Below are 17,692 nucleotides of genomic sequence, written 5' to 3'. Positions count from 1 at the left end.
ACTGTCGTAAAAAGCACTTTACGGCAGTCGTGGTTCAGGGTAAAACAGCATGGTATTTTGCGGCATGATGAGAAGCTATTATAAAACGTTTTGTCATTGTATAGAAAACAAAGACTTGTCGTGATTATTTACATTTAAATCGATTACCAGAGCCAGAGACCCGGGCATTCTCTGCTGTCTTGTTACAAAAAAAACAACACTGTATTTATTTGAGAATTCAAGCGGACAGTAGATGCAGATCAGACTCTCAGTCAGTCAGCGTGGCAGTGTAGTTAGTTGCTGAGCTGCGCCTTACGGTGTATTCTAGTTTATACTAGTACAGTTTTATGTTCCAGTCCAATATCTACCCAGTTGTTTCACAATGCTATATTTAATTGGACTGGGTTTAGGCGATGTCAAAGACATTACAGTAAAAGGAATGGAAACTATTAAAAAGTGCAGCCGAGTTTATTTAGAAGCATACACATCAATTCTGACTGTGGGGAAAGAAGCACTGGTATGTTGACATGCTATTAATTAATTAATTTTAATTTTTATTTTTTCAAATGTAGGATTAGTTCCAATATTTCTAATAAATACTATCAAAACGCGATACTGTAATCAGAAATGTTCACATCTTTCTCGGCTGAAATTGTTAAAGCTGTACGAACTCTTTCAAATCTAATAACAATAATGTCAACTCATACCGGTAGTTAATTGTATCGTACTGATCTCATGTACAAACACAAAAGCGACCCATTGAAGTGTTTGTGTTAGTCAAAACAATTGAAGTACATATCATATGTAGTACACTCTTGCACAACTTGGCTTTAATCTGAGGTGCAAATGAGGTGCATCCCCTCACTGCGAGTCAGTTTAAACGTGTTTCTTGGCTGCCTACTGTGGCTCTGTGACCTACTGCACCATGTTGATACTGTTATGGCAGGTGTTTACATTTTCTATAACTCCTGTATATTTTATAGTGCCTTCCTTGCGTTAAAAATCATCAATGCTTATCAAACTAATCAGTGGTTAAACAGTTCTTTACTCTAAAGTGTAAAAACAAGCAGTGTGTTTTTTAAACACATTTCCCACCTCTTTGTATATGAGCTTTAATATTGTTATTACTGGTACCCCTTTTTATTGTGCTGTTCTTAATTTCTTTAGTTGTTTTCATTAATTATGGATATACAGGTATTTCAGCTTTAGTGTAATAGACAAACTACTGCATCCTGGTACCTTTTCTGCAGGACAAATGGCCCTAACACTTGAAGTGTAGTATATGTACAGTTTATTGTCAACGTGGTCTAACCGTGAACCAAATACATATTGCATTTTGGAGAGTAAGCACTGTATCGGTAACTGTCATACACATTCTAAATTGTGGTCTACACTAAATGAGGCAATGATTCTCACAGGGTACCAATTGTTTCTTTATTTGTCATTAAAATAAGTAATTTTTCGTGCTTGTTTTTGACTAAAGCAATAAATTTTGTTTCCCTTTTTTTCCTTTGAAAATCCTAGGAGGAATACTATGGCAGGGAACTGATTTTGGCCGATCGGGAAATGGTTGAACAAGAAGCCGATGAGATTTTAAAAGATGCTGACGTTGCTGATGTGGCCTTTCTGGTGGTTGGTGACCCATTTGGGTAAGGATGGCAGTGGACAGCTTAAGGCATATTGTCAAAGAGTTTACTCCAGTCCTTAAATTACTCCAAAAAGGAAACAACTCCTAGAGTGCTTGAAGGAGTGCTAAATCTTATTAGCTTTATTGTGCTGAGAATCCCTTTGGCTCTTTGGATTTTTCTAATGATAATTTATGATATTCAAATGTTTCAGATGGAATGCTATAAAGAAACTGCATCCTGGTACTTTTGCTGTCGGTCACATGGTCTGACTGCAGTTTATCATTGGAGTGAGTTTGACCTTTAACACTTGAAGTGATTAGGTGGCAGCGAGCAACAGTAAATCGACAGCGTTGTCTGTGAGATATCTGCATATTCCTAATTGAAATATAAAACACAGGCAGATATCCAAAAGATTTTCAGTAAAAGACCAATTATATTATTTCTATTGCTGCCAGGTAAGAAAATGTATTTTCAGTAAACGGTTTAAAAAAATTATTTAAGCAAAAAAAAAAAAAAAAAAAAAAAAAACATAAAATAGGCTATTACACAATTTAGAAATTACATTCAAAATAATAAAAACTTAGACATTGAAAAAACAGGAGAAAAATTATAGACATCGTGTTGGGGAAAAAAAAGTCACATAAACTGTAACAAGTCCTGTTTACTTTAAAATTTCACCCTTCATAAACTGGTTGCAGTCATGGTCAAAACCAACATATACAATAGCATGACTGTTGGTTGCTGTAAAACACTCTCTAAACATTGCCCATATCTATCCAGCACTGAGACAGTGATTATGGGTCTGTTCCTAAGAATCCCATAATGACATGGTGCTTGATTTAAACTGAGTTTAATCAGAAAGGTTGGTTCAGCTCTTTTCAGTCCAAACCTCTAAACCCAGATGGACGGCTCGCATTTCATTTGTTTTCCATTACCGATCCTGTGTTTGGAAACTAGATTCAATAAATTTAACCATGAGGAGTTATTTGGAATCAGGCATTGGTTGACCTAAACCTGAGTTTTATTAAACACTGTCATTTAAATAGCGATATGCATCATTTCTAAAACTAAGCATATTGCATATGTACAGAAAAAAAAATCCATTCCAGCTCAGATACTGTATCAAAATAAATATTTCATGGGGTTCTCTACAATAGCACTTCATCCATGGCAGAGAGTTCAAACCCTCCTAACCAGGGAACAATCTGGGGACTATTGAAGAAGCTGTTTGCTTCATTATGGAAGTATCTTATTATAGTGGACTACATTTTGGGGAGCTGCTTCATTTGTGGTTGATGAAACACATATATATTACCAGGAACATAGATTTGTCCATTCCTCCTCTGTACCAGTATACAGTATTTGCATTTCATATACGATATCCTTCCTTTCCATTAAGTTTTATATAGTGAGATGCACTGATATAAGATTTCTTTTAAAAATCCAATTAAAATGTTAAATAATTGACAGTACATCATATCACCCCCCAATGGAAACGAGCCTGATAATATCACTTTGGGAACCAAAAGCATAAGATTAGAATGTTTCCATGTAAGTAGGTTGCTGTTTATATTGAATTGTTCTCACATATAAATCAGGACCATACAGCTGAATATATTAATTATTGGACTGTGCTTTAAAAGCAGTAAACATGTACACTATTGTAATCAATACCATGCCTTCCAGTATATTTCAAATTCCACTGTAAGTTATTTGTTGTACCAACAGTTCTTTTAGTTAGTGGTGAACTCCACTTATTAGCTCAGTTATTGCCCTTGTAGGTGATTTTAAAAGGGTTTAACTAAAACCAGTTTAGAAGCCAGTAGCTACAAGTTTCCAATCCAGTCACTAATGTATAACAGAGGGGACTTGCTTTGGTATCACTGCAGGGTCACAGGGATAGCAAGCAGATAATCCCTCAATATCATTATTTCTGCCCCCACAGTGCAACCACTCACAGCGACTTGGTCCTGCGGGCTGTAAAAGCTGGGATTTCATACAGGGTCATCCATAATGCCTCCATAATGAACGCCGTTGGGTGCTGTGGATTACAGGTACTGTATGGAGACACGGTTGTGTGTACAACATGGATAGCCAGAGGTCAGTAGCAATGCCCAAGATAGTGATCACCCATACACAGCATAAGTGAAACAACTACCTTTCAAAAAATAGATTTTCAACATAATCGGGCAGAAACAGCGATTACTTTAAACACTGGAACAAAAATAATTGGGGGGGGGGGGGGTTGATTGAAGACTTTAAAATACAAAAGGAGTTGAGACAGTTAGCTTTGCCATTCCATGTCAAGATACACAACAGGTGAATCGCATTTGAGAATTCAACAGCACTGGAGATAGTGAATCCTCTAGGATTGCATCAACCACTTATTTTTAATCCTGGGATAACCACAGATAGGTGGTTGATGTAATGCAAGGTGATTCCCCAGTGATGTAAAATGCACTAAAAATCTGTGGTTTATCAGCCTAAACCGAAGTCAGATAGACAAACATTTTGACTAGTGTCTTCATCAGTATAGTGCAGACAATATAGCTTCCTTTAAATTATAATTTGGTCCTTATTGTAATTTCAGTATATTTTCCTGGAAGGTGAGATGAAATGTCTTAGAATACGATCGTTCAATATGATAATTGTCTTGGCAGTCGCCATTACTGAAAAATCAATTTTCATGAACTGTTGAGGCTCCTGGTCAAAAGCTGATTGCTATATGACTTCTGAGAATGTTGCTGTAGAAAGTGATTGGGAAAGTGGTCCATTGGTTTTTAAACGCTGATGTTGCCACACTCTGCGCCAGTACAGTATCGCAACATGCTCCTTGATTTCCATCCCCAGAGGTTGTCTGGCATTACTTCATTTTGTTGTAAAAGTGCCAGTTTATGTTTTTATTGGCCTTAGACTGCATTTTTGTTGGTGAGACCAAGAATGACACATGGTTTCACTTAAATGCATATGGTATCCTGTTTCATTGAAACCATGAAAATGAATTGGTATGGAAAGTATGAAAATCTTTATTGAATGATCTAGAACCCACACTTTTGAAAAAAAAAAAAAAAGTTTTCCCCATCATATTTTTTATTGATATGTAAATCAGATAGGTTTTTCACTTTACCTAAGTAAGCAGTGAGTTTGTGCACTAAACTGACAGTAATCTGAACATTTATTAATACAGGAAAAGCTTTTGGAAGAGCATCTGCAGTGAACAGCACAATCTTTGTTTTGATTCAGTAAACACATTGTAGGGTGTTAATTCAATCCAGACCTTACTGAACTCGGTGACAGGTTCTCAGGGTAGGTGTTGTGTGCATGTAAAAGAAGAACTCTGGAACTCTCATGGTGAGAGCTAGAACTGCATGAAACAATAATCAGGCTTGACAGTTGATTTCAAAATAATAACCAGATATCGCTCAACACTAAGTTTATGCACTTTTTTTTACCCAGTGTAATATTCATAATTCGTTGTATGTGAACCTGCTTTGCTTTTCTAGTACAACAGAAAATACTGCAATTTCTAAAGTGCCCAAAATATGAAGTTGCACATTGAAAGTACAGTATGTTCAGTGATGAGTCCAAACGATCACTAAATAACACATTGTGGGACCAGAAATGCAGCACATTGAAAGGGTAGGATATTTGTTCTTCATTTTACCTCACAAACGTGTCTCTGAAATGGTAATGGACAAGCAGGCATCACATTAACACAGGTCGTGACAGTCATCATTGCAGAAACTCATTTTACGTATATTTTTTCCGGTTAATTATTTTGTTCTCGTTTTAGCTGTACAGTTTCGGGGAGACTGTGTCTGTAGTGTTCTGGACAGACACTTGGAAACCAGAAAGCTTTTATGACAAAATCAAAAGAAACCGACTCAACGGAATGCACACTCTCTGCTTGCTTGGTAAGTTGTTGGCAATTGATTTAAAAGATTCTCTCAGAGTGAAAATACAGAAAAACATCTTCAGCATGTCACTATCGCTAAACACCAATTTAGAGATACGTCATCAAGTATTTTTCAAAAGCCTTACGGATTCTCTTAGGCAGTTGAGTGGTCCTAGCATTCCTATTTTAAAACCTTGAAATTAAAGGATAAATACGAAACAGCCAAATTTGATCCAGTACAAAAACAACCCCGCATGTTCGGTTGATAGTAGAATTAATATCATACTCAGCAGGATTTTCCGCATGATAATGGATCTTCAGCTAGCTGCCGATTATCATCCGGGAAAGACTGCTGTGTCGGATACAAATTCTTTTATAATAAATGTTTATTGAGCACCACTGGTTGCTAAGTAACCTGAAGACTGAGTATTAATATTAAAGGACTGAAGTGGACAACGGCATAGTAAACGGAAAGATTCTGGCCTAGTAGTTAAAGCTGAGACACAGGAGCCAAGAACCATTCCAAATGGTAATATATTTCTCTAGCTGTTCTGTGGCGTTTCATCAGGATTTTCTCTTAGTGTTATTTTATTTTATTACATTATATATATGTTGTGATGGATTACCCTCTGGTCACACGTTTTCCTTCTTCAAATAAACACTTTTAGACACAGGATACCAGGAAATGCAGTAGCATGTGTTTATTATTTACAATAAAAAGAAAATAAACAAAACAAAACCTAACCCGATCTCCAGCCCTAACTACACAAATGTTTCCCTGACTGATAACAAGGCAGGCTAAGCCTGTTACCTCATCACCAAAACCAAATCGTAATCCAAATACCTTTTCCAATAGTTCGTTTTCCCATTTCACACTGTTCGCAATAACAACCAGCTATCTTTCTCTTTCTCATTCTCATTCTCTTTTACTCCAACTCTCTAACCAAACTCCTACCATCACCCACTCCAAACACACACACTCACCTCCTTTTAAACCTAACTAATTAATCCACTAATTACTTCATTGACTAAACCTGGCATTGGTTCCAGTCACCAGTAACCTCTACTGGGTCCTAATGCCCCCCAGGTATGATCTCTACAAAATAAGACCTAATTACTTTAAACCAGATTTAATTATTTTAACTTATTTATTTATCACACCATTATCATTTAGTAGTTAATCAATTAACCCATCTATAGTTTTAACCTCAAGCACATTATATTATTTAATTTCTTTGTTTACCCTCCAGTTAGTTTATGTTCTTTCACATTTTGCTCCTTTACTTAACCAATCCTTATATATATATATATATATATATATATATATATATATATATATATATATAATATATAATTATATATATATATATATATATATTACGGCTTGCAACATGACAACAATATTTTACATAACATGCATTTTTTAAGAATAAATATCATAACCAGGTGTTCATTTTGATGATTTAAACATCGTCAGATCTTAATACTGACGTCCTAGTATTTAAGACTTTTTTTGCATACATCATTTTAGAGTGCAGTTTTCAGACCTACCATGGCTTAGATCATTAAAATCGAGCCCTGTGAATACTATCCCATATAATAGTTTACCATGGTATTTTTGCATGGTATTCTTGGAGTTTCCCCGTGCTTTTCCTTGGTTTGCCATGTTTATTAATATGCTTTTCACTATGTTTTGTTACACTTTGCTATGCTATTACTATGGTGCGCTTTTATAGGGTTCCGTCTGATAACATTAAAATTAATTTACATCATTGTAATCCTCTACAGTTGTGCATGAACTGAATATTTAACTGATGGATTTTAATGTCCCCTTGTCACTATGTGGAAAATGTTAAGTTTCCTATTTATGTATCTATTTTATAATGCATATTTGTTTTGTTTTTTTCAAAGTTATGCCACGGTAACTCCTAGAACTCCATAGAGTTTACTCAAACTCTTTTAAAACTTCTGAAAATTCAGTAAAAAACAACTGAGGGGGATATAAAAAATAAGAAACTGTCACAGTCGGGCATGTGTAACAGTAGTTTGGCTCAAGCTGCTTAGTTTAAAACATTTCTAATGTAACAGCAACAAATAACAGAAACCGGGATTATGAGCAAATGTGACATCTTTGTCATATATTAAAAACAATAGCGACGTGTGATTTGAAGGTATTCGTTGACTACATCCAAGACCGTAGTGTAAGTTAATAAGTCGTACATCTTTTGTACAAAACACGGCAGGGTTTAAACACACCAGACGTTGCTTTGAAGCAGGTATTGGTCTTGATCCAAGTAAACCCTAGTTCCCATTTTACAAAGCATTGTAAAATTTCAAATAAAACAAATAGATGACTACAAATGCTAAATTAGGTCGACTTTTTGATTGAAATTGTAAATGACAGTTTCAGCACTAAACGACTGCCAGCACGTGCCGTGTATTAAACGTACGTTTACGGCCACAATCTAAACCCTACCCTGTAATCTAAAGGCAGGAAACAAATGCTGACTTGGCCGTTTAATATGCAAAGATGTACCAAGAATCCTAGCTCTTAGTATTAAATTGTTGGAATAACTGACTCTATACCCTAGCTCTTTTAACCTTAAGGCCCAGTGGTGTGTTTTATGTACTATACAATGAATGCCTATCAGGTTTCCTAATTGCCCTCCAGTTACGAGGGAGTGGAAAGTCATGTCACTTTGGAGACAGTTCAGCAGAGCCTGGGAGTCAAAGGGTTAAACATGAGCTCACAATGTTGTTGTTTTTTTCTCTTGTTTACAGATATCAAAGTCAAGGAGCAGTCTGTAGAAAATTTAATAAAGTAAGTCCATGTTTTACACAGACTTCTGTTTGTGATTTATGTTCAGTGATGTACTGAAGTGACCCAGGAAGTAAAACTATTTAAAGCTCAGTGCAGACACATAGAAACACCTTGAACTGGGCCCATTAAGACACATTCAAAGATTGAATTAAGGTTTGTTTAGTTTGGACTGCTAGTCTGTTATCATTATCGGGATTGGATCTAATCCAGGAAACCTAGTCTGTGCACTAGCGTCCTAGGGATTATGTTATGGAAAGATTTATTATAAAAACACAAATTTAATAACCATCCGGTTTTTTAAGCTTGACTAATACTGGGAAGACTGATGCACTACTGACCCTTCAACATATAGATACTACATAGGTGTGTGTGGTGTGTGTGTTGTGTGTGTGGTATATATATATAGAATAATATATATATATGTTTTATGATTGTAGGTTTTAATACACATAAATTATAATGTAGGATGTTTACATTAAAAAGGTAATTGCTCAATAAATTACGCATTGCCAACAATTTAATCATGGTGTGTTTTTCATATATGGTTTATATGGGTTTGCTTTATCGGTATACTGAAAGGGAAATAGCATTTTAATAAAAGTCTACTTGTGGTTTTGGTTAGTATGAATGATTTTGGGATGAGACTGCTTTGGTATACAGTTAAAAAGATGAACCTACATGTAAACATTGCGTGTGTATTTCATATCCATGTGTAGTTAGTTATCCAGAGGTTTGCATTTCAATTCTGAAGCACGAAAGGTTTACTCGTAGCTTTGTGGGCCGTCTTTATTAATTTTGAGGCCTAACTTCAAGCTTTGGCAAACAACCGCTGTTTATTTTTTAAACATCATGATTACTGTGTGTTGCTGTGCAATATTGTTTGTGTAATTTAAAACCCTCTCAATCCCTGCTGCTGTTGAATCAAAGAAGACTGTAATGTGGTTTTGAGGGACCTCTGTTTACATTAAGAAGACAGGCTGGAGACTGGTGGAGGGGCAGGAGGTGCAGTTGCCCATTTGATTAATGATCCAGGGCATGTGGATACAAAACAGCACAACAACCACAATGAAGTTTAGGGTGTCTGGTTTTAAATTTTAACTAATAAAATATGTAATTACCCTAATGGGAAAAGGGAGACTGCTAGTTATTTTTGGTTCACTTACCCCAGCTGATGGTGCAGTTTACTGTGTTTTGTTATAAAAGGGTGCTGTGAGCACTATCGTTCCCATCTGTGCAGTTATTCTATTTGAACAGTCCTCAGGAGATGCCTCAAAACATCAAAACTCTGCAGTACTTTTAAGTAATACTAGAAAGAAGCAAGCCATTCACAGTTTAAAAATTAAAGTTCAATAAAGTTCTGAGTGGCCTTGACTTACTGTTTCACTTTCAAGGTCCATTCACATCACCAGTGTTTTTAGGGTACAAGCTCCTTACAGTCTGTAAAACGTGTCAGTCAATAGGGGAAGCAACTAAATGGTTCATGAAAGGAAGGAAAGTGTCTATTGGCTGGGGACTATAATCACTCTGCAGATTAAATCACAAAAGAAGTGCTAGCTTAAAACAAGGCTGTAGTACCAGAAATCGTGACAAACATGTTTGCTGGAATATGTGTTTCTTTCAGAACTGCACATCTGAGAGTTATATAGCAAACTGCATGACAGGTAAGATTCATGGTATTATTTTGTTAGCTATAGTCACTTTACCGGTGACACAGTTTCAGATCCTTTCATAAAACTGAGATGGCTGTACATCACTTTCATTCAGGAAAGTAATAAATTGTCTTCCCTGTTTAAAAACACACATAGCAGCGAACCGTGTCATAAATTGCTGCTTTATGTGCTAGTCCTGTACAAACATTGAGTTGTGGCTGCTGTGTTCCAGGGGCCGGAAGATTTATGAGCCTCCCAGGTACATGAGTGTGAACCAAGCATCGGAACAGCTGCTGGAGGTCATCCAGAACAGGAGGGAGCAGAGCGAGGAGCTGGGTGAGTGCACTCCCCAAAACACCCAGGCCAGGGGCTCGCAAACTGGGGGGGGGCAGGAGAAGGGTTCAGGGGTTTGAGAGAAACTGTCCCATTCAATACATTTACTATGGAGGGAAAATTGGCCTGCAATTTGACATAGGGGCACATGTAGGCCAGTGACTACAGAGCAGTGCAGTGTGCTTTATTACTCATATCATTCAGTAGTGAATGGCTTTTTTCAATGGGGGGGCAGGGGGGCTTCAGGGTCAAAGCATATCAGTCAGTAGGGGTAGCAGTTGGCAGGTTAATAGTGAAATGACCAAGGAAGTGCAAGGCAAGTTAGACTTGTCTTTATCCAAATATGGAACCAGATACAATTTTTTTGCTCTAGCATGCATTTCTCTCAAAAGTGAGACCTATATAGTGAATGGAGATTTCTGAAATTATTTTGTGAGCTACAAACACTTTAATGCAGCAAGTTACTGCTTGAGAACAGGGGCAAGGTGCTGGAGCAGCTGCTGAATATCAGTGTCTACCGAGGGCTGGATTGAACAGGCCATTTCTGAATGTCAGATTCCTTCCCCCTGAACAATCACAGGCCTGGGACTGGGAACTGTTGTACTAGGGGTCATTGCTGGAGTGCAAGGTGTAGCACCCCTAAGGCAGAGATTTGGAACAATTCTTATGAAACATCTCGGAAACTGTTAGATTTTGTGTACAGTACCAGTGGATACTGGTGTTCTGGTTTTTCATGATAGACACGATATGTTATTTTATCCTTGCACTAATACTAAAATAACAGTTTAAATTCTTTGGGAATCATTTGTCAAAGAGGTTTATTTTTGTATAACTACGTATTCCTCCATTGAGTGTTTTTATAGTAGTGGGTGATATTTATGTATACTGTATGTTTATTTATTTATTTATTGTCCATGCTACCAACTTTCCTGGAGTGTTATTGCGCTTTAAAAAATGCCTGCCAAAAAAGTATCAAATCCACCTCTAACAATACCCATTGAGTTAGGAATATGGCTGTTGATCAAAAAGTACCCCATGTGTTCTCAGTTTCTATCTTTTGTACCCCTTCTGTTTGAAAACCACTGCATCCCATGACATCATGCACTGTGGGACATTGGCTGTGAGCTGTGTAAACACAACAGAGATTTGTAAAAACAAATAGAAATAGAGGACTACATGCATTTGAATCTGAAAATGTCACTGTGAACAGTAGATGGGAATTTGAATGAATATCTTAGAATGAGTTCCGAAATTGCAGCCTATAGACGTTTCTGGGTGAATTTGGCTGAAACTGATGCACTTTCATATACTGTGGAATTTATTATAAGATTTAGTACTCACTATACAGTATTGCAGGGCTTGTTTCTGTTCTAGACTGTGTAGTTCTCACATTTGAGATTGTTTCTCATTGTGAAGTCTTTACAGTCTTGTGACTGAAACAGACTTGCAGCTTTTATGCAATACACAACACAAAAAAGCTAAGGCTTTAACATAATCAATACCATTATGAGCACCAGCGAATGTACTCTACAGTTACAACAGCTTCCTGTGCACAAGTTCGTAAACCACTCTATTCTACCTGTGCTAATTGGTATTTAAATGTAATTGCTTGGTTATCTTTATTGTGGATTTTTTTTTTTTTTTTTTGAGGAAAACTATCATCTCTTCATTAGCCAAGAGAGGGCTTTACCAGTGTGTTGCAAGTGTGAGGCATTGTTGTAATTCACCTTGACTGCAGTTATGAGGTCCAGCAGGTTTATTAGTTTAGGAAGGCTAGAAAAGAAGGGGGCAGTAATCCCTAATAAAGATCAGATCGCCCTTTGGCAGGATCGAGTTGGACAGAGCTTCTACATGAAACTAAGAGTCTGACTTTTTTTTGTTTTGCTAACAGTATTTAAATAACCACATCAAAGCCGGCTGTTTTATTGCAGAAGTATGATCTGCTTCCTCAGCGAGCTATGGTTTAAATAAAACATGGGAAACCCATTTCTGTTTTCTCTAAACATACATGAGCATCGCTTGCAGTCACAGTGTTAAACGCACAGCTGCTTTCTGACTTGTGTATATTAGAATACCATTTCACAGCATGATTCAAAGTTCCTCATTATGTTATATGGGTTCATTGCTTTATATATGAACCTACAGCTTTGCACATTGGGTTATCACATTCCGTTTTGTTAACTGTTAGTCACATGTTTATGTGTATTCTGACGAGATCTTTTTTTTAATTAGTTATTTATCACAGATCACTTAGGGAATGTAGCTGGACACATACTCAGCATTTGCAATAACTCATAGTGCAGTAACTGGGGAACAGGTTTTTGCAGTGCTAAAAAGTCTTTAAGTAAAGTAAACCCTTCTGAGCCACACAGAATGGTTCAGTATTACCTTTTACCTTAACATGCACTTATTATTGGTACAGCACACTTGATATACAATAATTCATTATACTAGGGGGGAAAATGTTTATAGTAACAGACTTAACTCTTACACTTCTGAACACCCACCAGTTCCAAGCTGTTTGTAACATTTTTGTTTCTCCACATATTGCTGGTAGATTGATACTGTAGTCTGTTGGTCTCAGTCTGACACTATTTTGCTCAGCAGTTTATGAAGATCTATGAAACATTGAAAACATTGCAGGAATTTAACACAGAAATTATAAACCTCAGGGATCATCTCAGCCAATCAGGCTCTGAGCAGAGCGGTCATTATCCCGTGGTAGAGGACCTCAAAAAGCTAAGATTTAAATCTTAAAAACTATCCACTCCATACTTTAGTTACCGGCTTCGCGACATTACTGAAAACAGTAAACAAACAAAACCAAAGAAAACACTGGAATGATTGATTTCAACATATCAGGCAGATGCCCTTTGAGGAATGCTTGCTGAAATGATCATAATGATTAAAACAACTGAAAAGCAACAGACCCACCAACTTCACTGTTACTAATAAGACCGATAACAAGTCGTCTCCTGCCTTCTATTCAGGACAGCTAACAGTCGTTAAGTTATCTAGCAGCGTCCGACAGCAATGCTGAATCCCTATTACGGTACCTCAGTCTGTCATTCTCTATTGCTGTCTGTCTTGCAGCGATCTCTGAAGACACAATATGCGTGGGACTATCCAGAGTTGGTGCAGAGGACCAGAAGATCTTGGCCGGCCCCCTGAAAGAGATGGCATCAGCAGAGCTGGGGGGCCCCCTGCACTCAATGATCATCTCCGGGCACCTGCACCCTCTGGAGATCGACATGCTGAAACTGTTTGCTGTCAGCGAAGCGAGTTTTGAGAATCTGAAAATGACAGACAGCTCAACGTTCACATCATAGTGACCTACACGTGTATGGATGGATGTGTATGGGTGTGTGAAAAATAATTTTTTTTTTTTTTTTTTTTTACAGCGGCTAATATACAGGCTAGTCACCTTTTAATATGGTTTCATTTGCATTGTTTCTGATAAGATTTCTGTATATCTCACAGTGCCATTGTAGGATTTCAGCTTTCACCAGGGAATCAGATGATATTAAAGATAAAATTCTAATTAAATGATATGTCAAGAGTTATAAACTGTGTAGGCTAAACACCAGCCCATAACCCTATGGTAGCCTGCCATTGACATCTGTAGGTGTTTTTACATTAGTAAGGGACAGAACCTCGAGTGCACTGGGCAAGACAAATGGAAACTTGATTCCAAGTTGCACTTCACTAGCTGATGCTGCCTCTGTACAGACAGTCTGGCTGATCTAGCCTATATTACAAATATCTGTGGCAGGCAACTAGTACTGAAGAGCTCCTGAACTCAGGTGAAAGCACCTCAACACAGACTGCTCAAAAGATTTGTATTTGAGTAATTGCTAGAAGAACCAGTCAGAATTATTGCAAACACCATAGAAAGGTACAAAAGTGTGCACATTTACTAAACTCCACATTGCTTCTGTTTTGATTTGTTGTGCATATGAAATCATACTACTGTTACTGAAAATCTTGGAAATGTGTCAAAATAGCCACATTTGTGACCATCTAATTTCATTAATGATTTTAATAGGCACCCAGAGGTTTTCATGCAGGTAGGTATATAAAGGACAAATCTTGAGGTTCTTCTAGATTTGCACCCTTCTGTAAGGTAAATTGTATTCACGCCATTATTATTTGCACATCCTTAATTATTATAATGTTTCATGTACTGTCATGAAGTTCAATCATCAGGAAAACCTCAGTTTGTAAAGTGGCGTTTGGGTAACAAAGGGAGAGCCCAGCAACTGGGATCAAGTGGTGCAGAAAAGAGAAGGGGAAATAGGAGGAGGGTGTAACCAAAAATGGACACGTGGAAATAAAATGCTCAAAATACAAAACCTCTGTGCATTGTCATGTAGTATTTGTGGTTTGCTTGGTTGCATGCAGGGATGTGTATATTGAGGCTGCATTTTAATACTGGATTGCATAAAGTCTAGAAATATTTATGGTGTCAATAGTTATGGGCACCTATCAATAAATGATTACCTTCTGCAATATGTTTCATAAGCCCATCAATTATTCATAAAAATTCTGTTTTTAGAATATGGGCTTCTCTGCACCCTTTCATAAATGTATTAGATACCTGAAATGTTGAACAGCCCTCCGCATATCAGCAACAGCTAAGCCCACGTATTTTTTCAGGTGCTTCTGTATCTCAGATCTGCCACGGGGAGATGTTTACTTGTGATACTAGCGAAGGGGAGCTATGATGTCAGGTGGGCTCTTGAGATTTGTAGCAGAACCTTTATTGAAATTTGTACTTTCAGTTAACAAGCAAGCTGGAGTTTGTAAGCTGGTCAGTGGATTGTGTCGCTGGCTGGTCTCCTGATGGTGGAGAGGAGCACAGGAGCACAGAGCAGACGATTGTATTTTCTCACACTGAGTGCAGGAACGTGCAGATCTCTTCACTGTTTAATGGCCTGTGTTAGGAAATGGCCTCTCCCCGCTTCCTTTACTAAAATGTCTTTTTGCTTTGAAAGTTACTGGGCAATGATGACAAACTAAAATAGATAATGGATTGTTTATCTTCTCTCACTCCCAGGGAATATTATTTCTTGTTGGTATTTCCTGATGAATGTCCCCCTTTTCTACGTCTAAAATGCAAAAAACAGTTTGTGTCTGATATGCTAGTTCCAATACAAACACTGGGAATGTACAACACTATTTTCATAGAAAATGAAACCAATATTCTCATTGGGTTTGTTATGATTTCCTTATTAACTCCTATGTTGCTACGGTGGTTGGGGGGCAGTTTTTAAATGACAGAAAATAAAAAACAATTCCCATTTACATTTCAGGCATGTATGGGGTGAGGAGCTTTGGGTCAAATCCTGGTCATCATACTTAATACATTTGAATGTTAAAAAGTTTGAGCTCAGCAAAGTTAACAGCAATATGTTCTCTACTAAAGACAATTACAAGGTGCTTCCAGATAGTTCCTCACCAGAGCTTTTTTTCAGCAATGCAAGACTAATGGTAAGAATCTCACCTCTGCCTCTGTCACTAATTAATCTGCTAATATCTTATTTGAGATATCTGTTTCCAGATGATAAAGACATAACACTTTGAGATACTGGCTTCATACTGGGTACACAACTATTCTACAACATCAAATAATTATAACAAATCACAAATGAGAAACCTACCAGTTACCATTAAAGATTTGTGAGAATCCCAGCACATCTTGTATATAGATAACCTGCTGTGCATCGAATAGCACCGTTCTAAAATAACACACTATTTTTTATGTTCTATAATAATTATATAAAATTACAAGGAATGCACCAATTGTATTCATTCTTGTTATTAATGATATCAAGTGAGTAAATAAATTAACAATCTATAAATTGCTTAAACATCAACTAGGTAACAATATTATATATTAAGATGATCTGATATTATAATTAAAATTCTACTGTGGTATTGCAATTGTTAAATATTACTCAAATATAAGCATTACAGTGTTTATAGTATTTATGCACCTTGTAGAAAAACAACAATTGTGAAGATGGCTTTTTTTACAGCTTGATCATTTTTTTCTCCATTAGAGATGGATAAAAACAGATTACATATCAAACAACAAAAACACAGCTGTTAAAGATAAATGAATATCTTTGAAATGAAAAGGAAGTAGACGCGCAATTTCATGAACATAAATGGCTGCTTCCTCATTAACCTAGTAAATCTACCTACGTGACCTAGTTTTATTTATCATCTATATGACGCTTAACTCTCATGATCATACCTTGAACAAACCAGATAAAGAAACCATGAATACAGGTAGTCTCTTTATAATCTCTATCATACTGGTCATGAAAAGAACATGTTTAAATTCATAACATTATAGTTTAGAGAGAAATAGGCCCCTGGTCGCCATGACAATTTGAGGTTATAAATAATAAAATGGCCTGGTCACCACGGTAACACCTGATAGGTTTTGGGGGAGAACACTCTCCTGAATTCCTAAGCCTTGAAGGCCACTAAATAAGCAAGATATAGCCGAGGTCCAATTTTGCCACCCTGAATGGCTAAAATCACAAAGTAATTTCAAACTATACTTAAACTATACATAAGTAAAACTTTTTAAATACAATATGATGTTTGATGTTATTATTGCAGGGTAGGAACACCTGTACAGTTGGGGTTTTTACTATGAAAATGTAATTATTAAATTGGGTTTAGATATCCTATGCTGAATCCACAGAGTTGTAGAATAAAGTTTTGACAAGTTTAAGGAATTTATCAAAAGCAGAGTTTCTGTATTATACAGGGAACAGTGAGAAAGGCTAACAAAGTCAAGACTCCAACATCTGGTTTGTATTAAGAGTTACATGATTTCTTCTCAAACAATATGGATACTATTTTTTTTTTTTTTGTCCCACACAAAATGGTTTTAACTTTATTTATTGGAGGCATTTTATATTATATTTTATGATGTACTTTCCTGCTGTTTGACTTACTGTCGTGGAATTTTTAGTAAACTTCAGTACAAAGCTTTCAATAATAGTTACTTTTCTAGATTATTCAAACATAATAAATAGCCTAAAAACATCAACCCATGGGAAGTAGGTATTTTTGCCAGGAGAGTGTATCTGTGTTTTGTTAACCAATATCTAATATATTGTTCCAAAGTACAGAAGAATGTTTCTCTCTTTAACTGTTTGTGTGTCACAAGGTTTACTTTATTTTATAGATTTTGGTCCAACCTAATGCAGTTCAACTATGTTATCTAATTTAGTCAGCTGCAGTAAAAATGAAGATTCATCTAAGGACAGGGCTTAAAGATAGGAATTGTGCCTGCAAGTTACGTCCACAAATATAGTATTTGCTATGGAAGTTGTTTCACCTTTAATGAAACCATCATGGGGTATAT

At 36.6% G+C, this 17,692-nt stretch overlaps 1 protein-coding gene across 1 annotated transcript; it reads left to right on the top strand.

Moving 5' to 3' along the window:
• Positions 1 to 32: 32 nt before the first annotated feature.
• Positions 33 to 13,661, top strand: dph5 (diphthamide biosynthesis 5). Its single transcript, XM_041269874.1, has 7 exons — positions 33 to 496; positions 1,504 to 1,628; positions 3,553 to 3,661; positions 5,401 to 5,521; positions 8,284 to 8,323; positions 10,205 to 10,308; positions 13,399 to 13,661. Exons 1-7 carry the CDS (start codon positions 362 to 364, stop codon positions 13,632 to 13,634), a joined length of 870 nt encoding a protein of 289 aa, XP_041125808.1. The 5' UTR covers positions 33 to 361; the 3' UTR covers positions 13,635 to 13,661.
• Positions 13,662 to 17,692: the final 4,031 nt, after the last annotated feature.

The sequence above is a fragment of the Polyodon spathula genome, chromosome 14, assembly GCF_017654505.1.
Source record: "Polyodon spathula isolate WHYD16114869_AA chromosome 14, ASM1765450v1, whole genome shotgun sequence".
Lineage (NCBI taxonomy): Eukaryota > Metazoa > Chordata > Actinopteri > Acipenseriformes > Polyodontidae > Polyodon > Polyodon spathula.
This window is presented reverse-complemented; position numbering and strand designations above follow the sequence as displayed.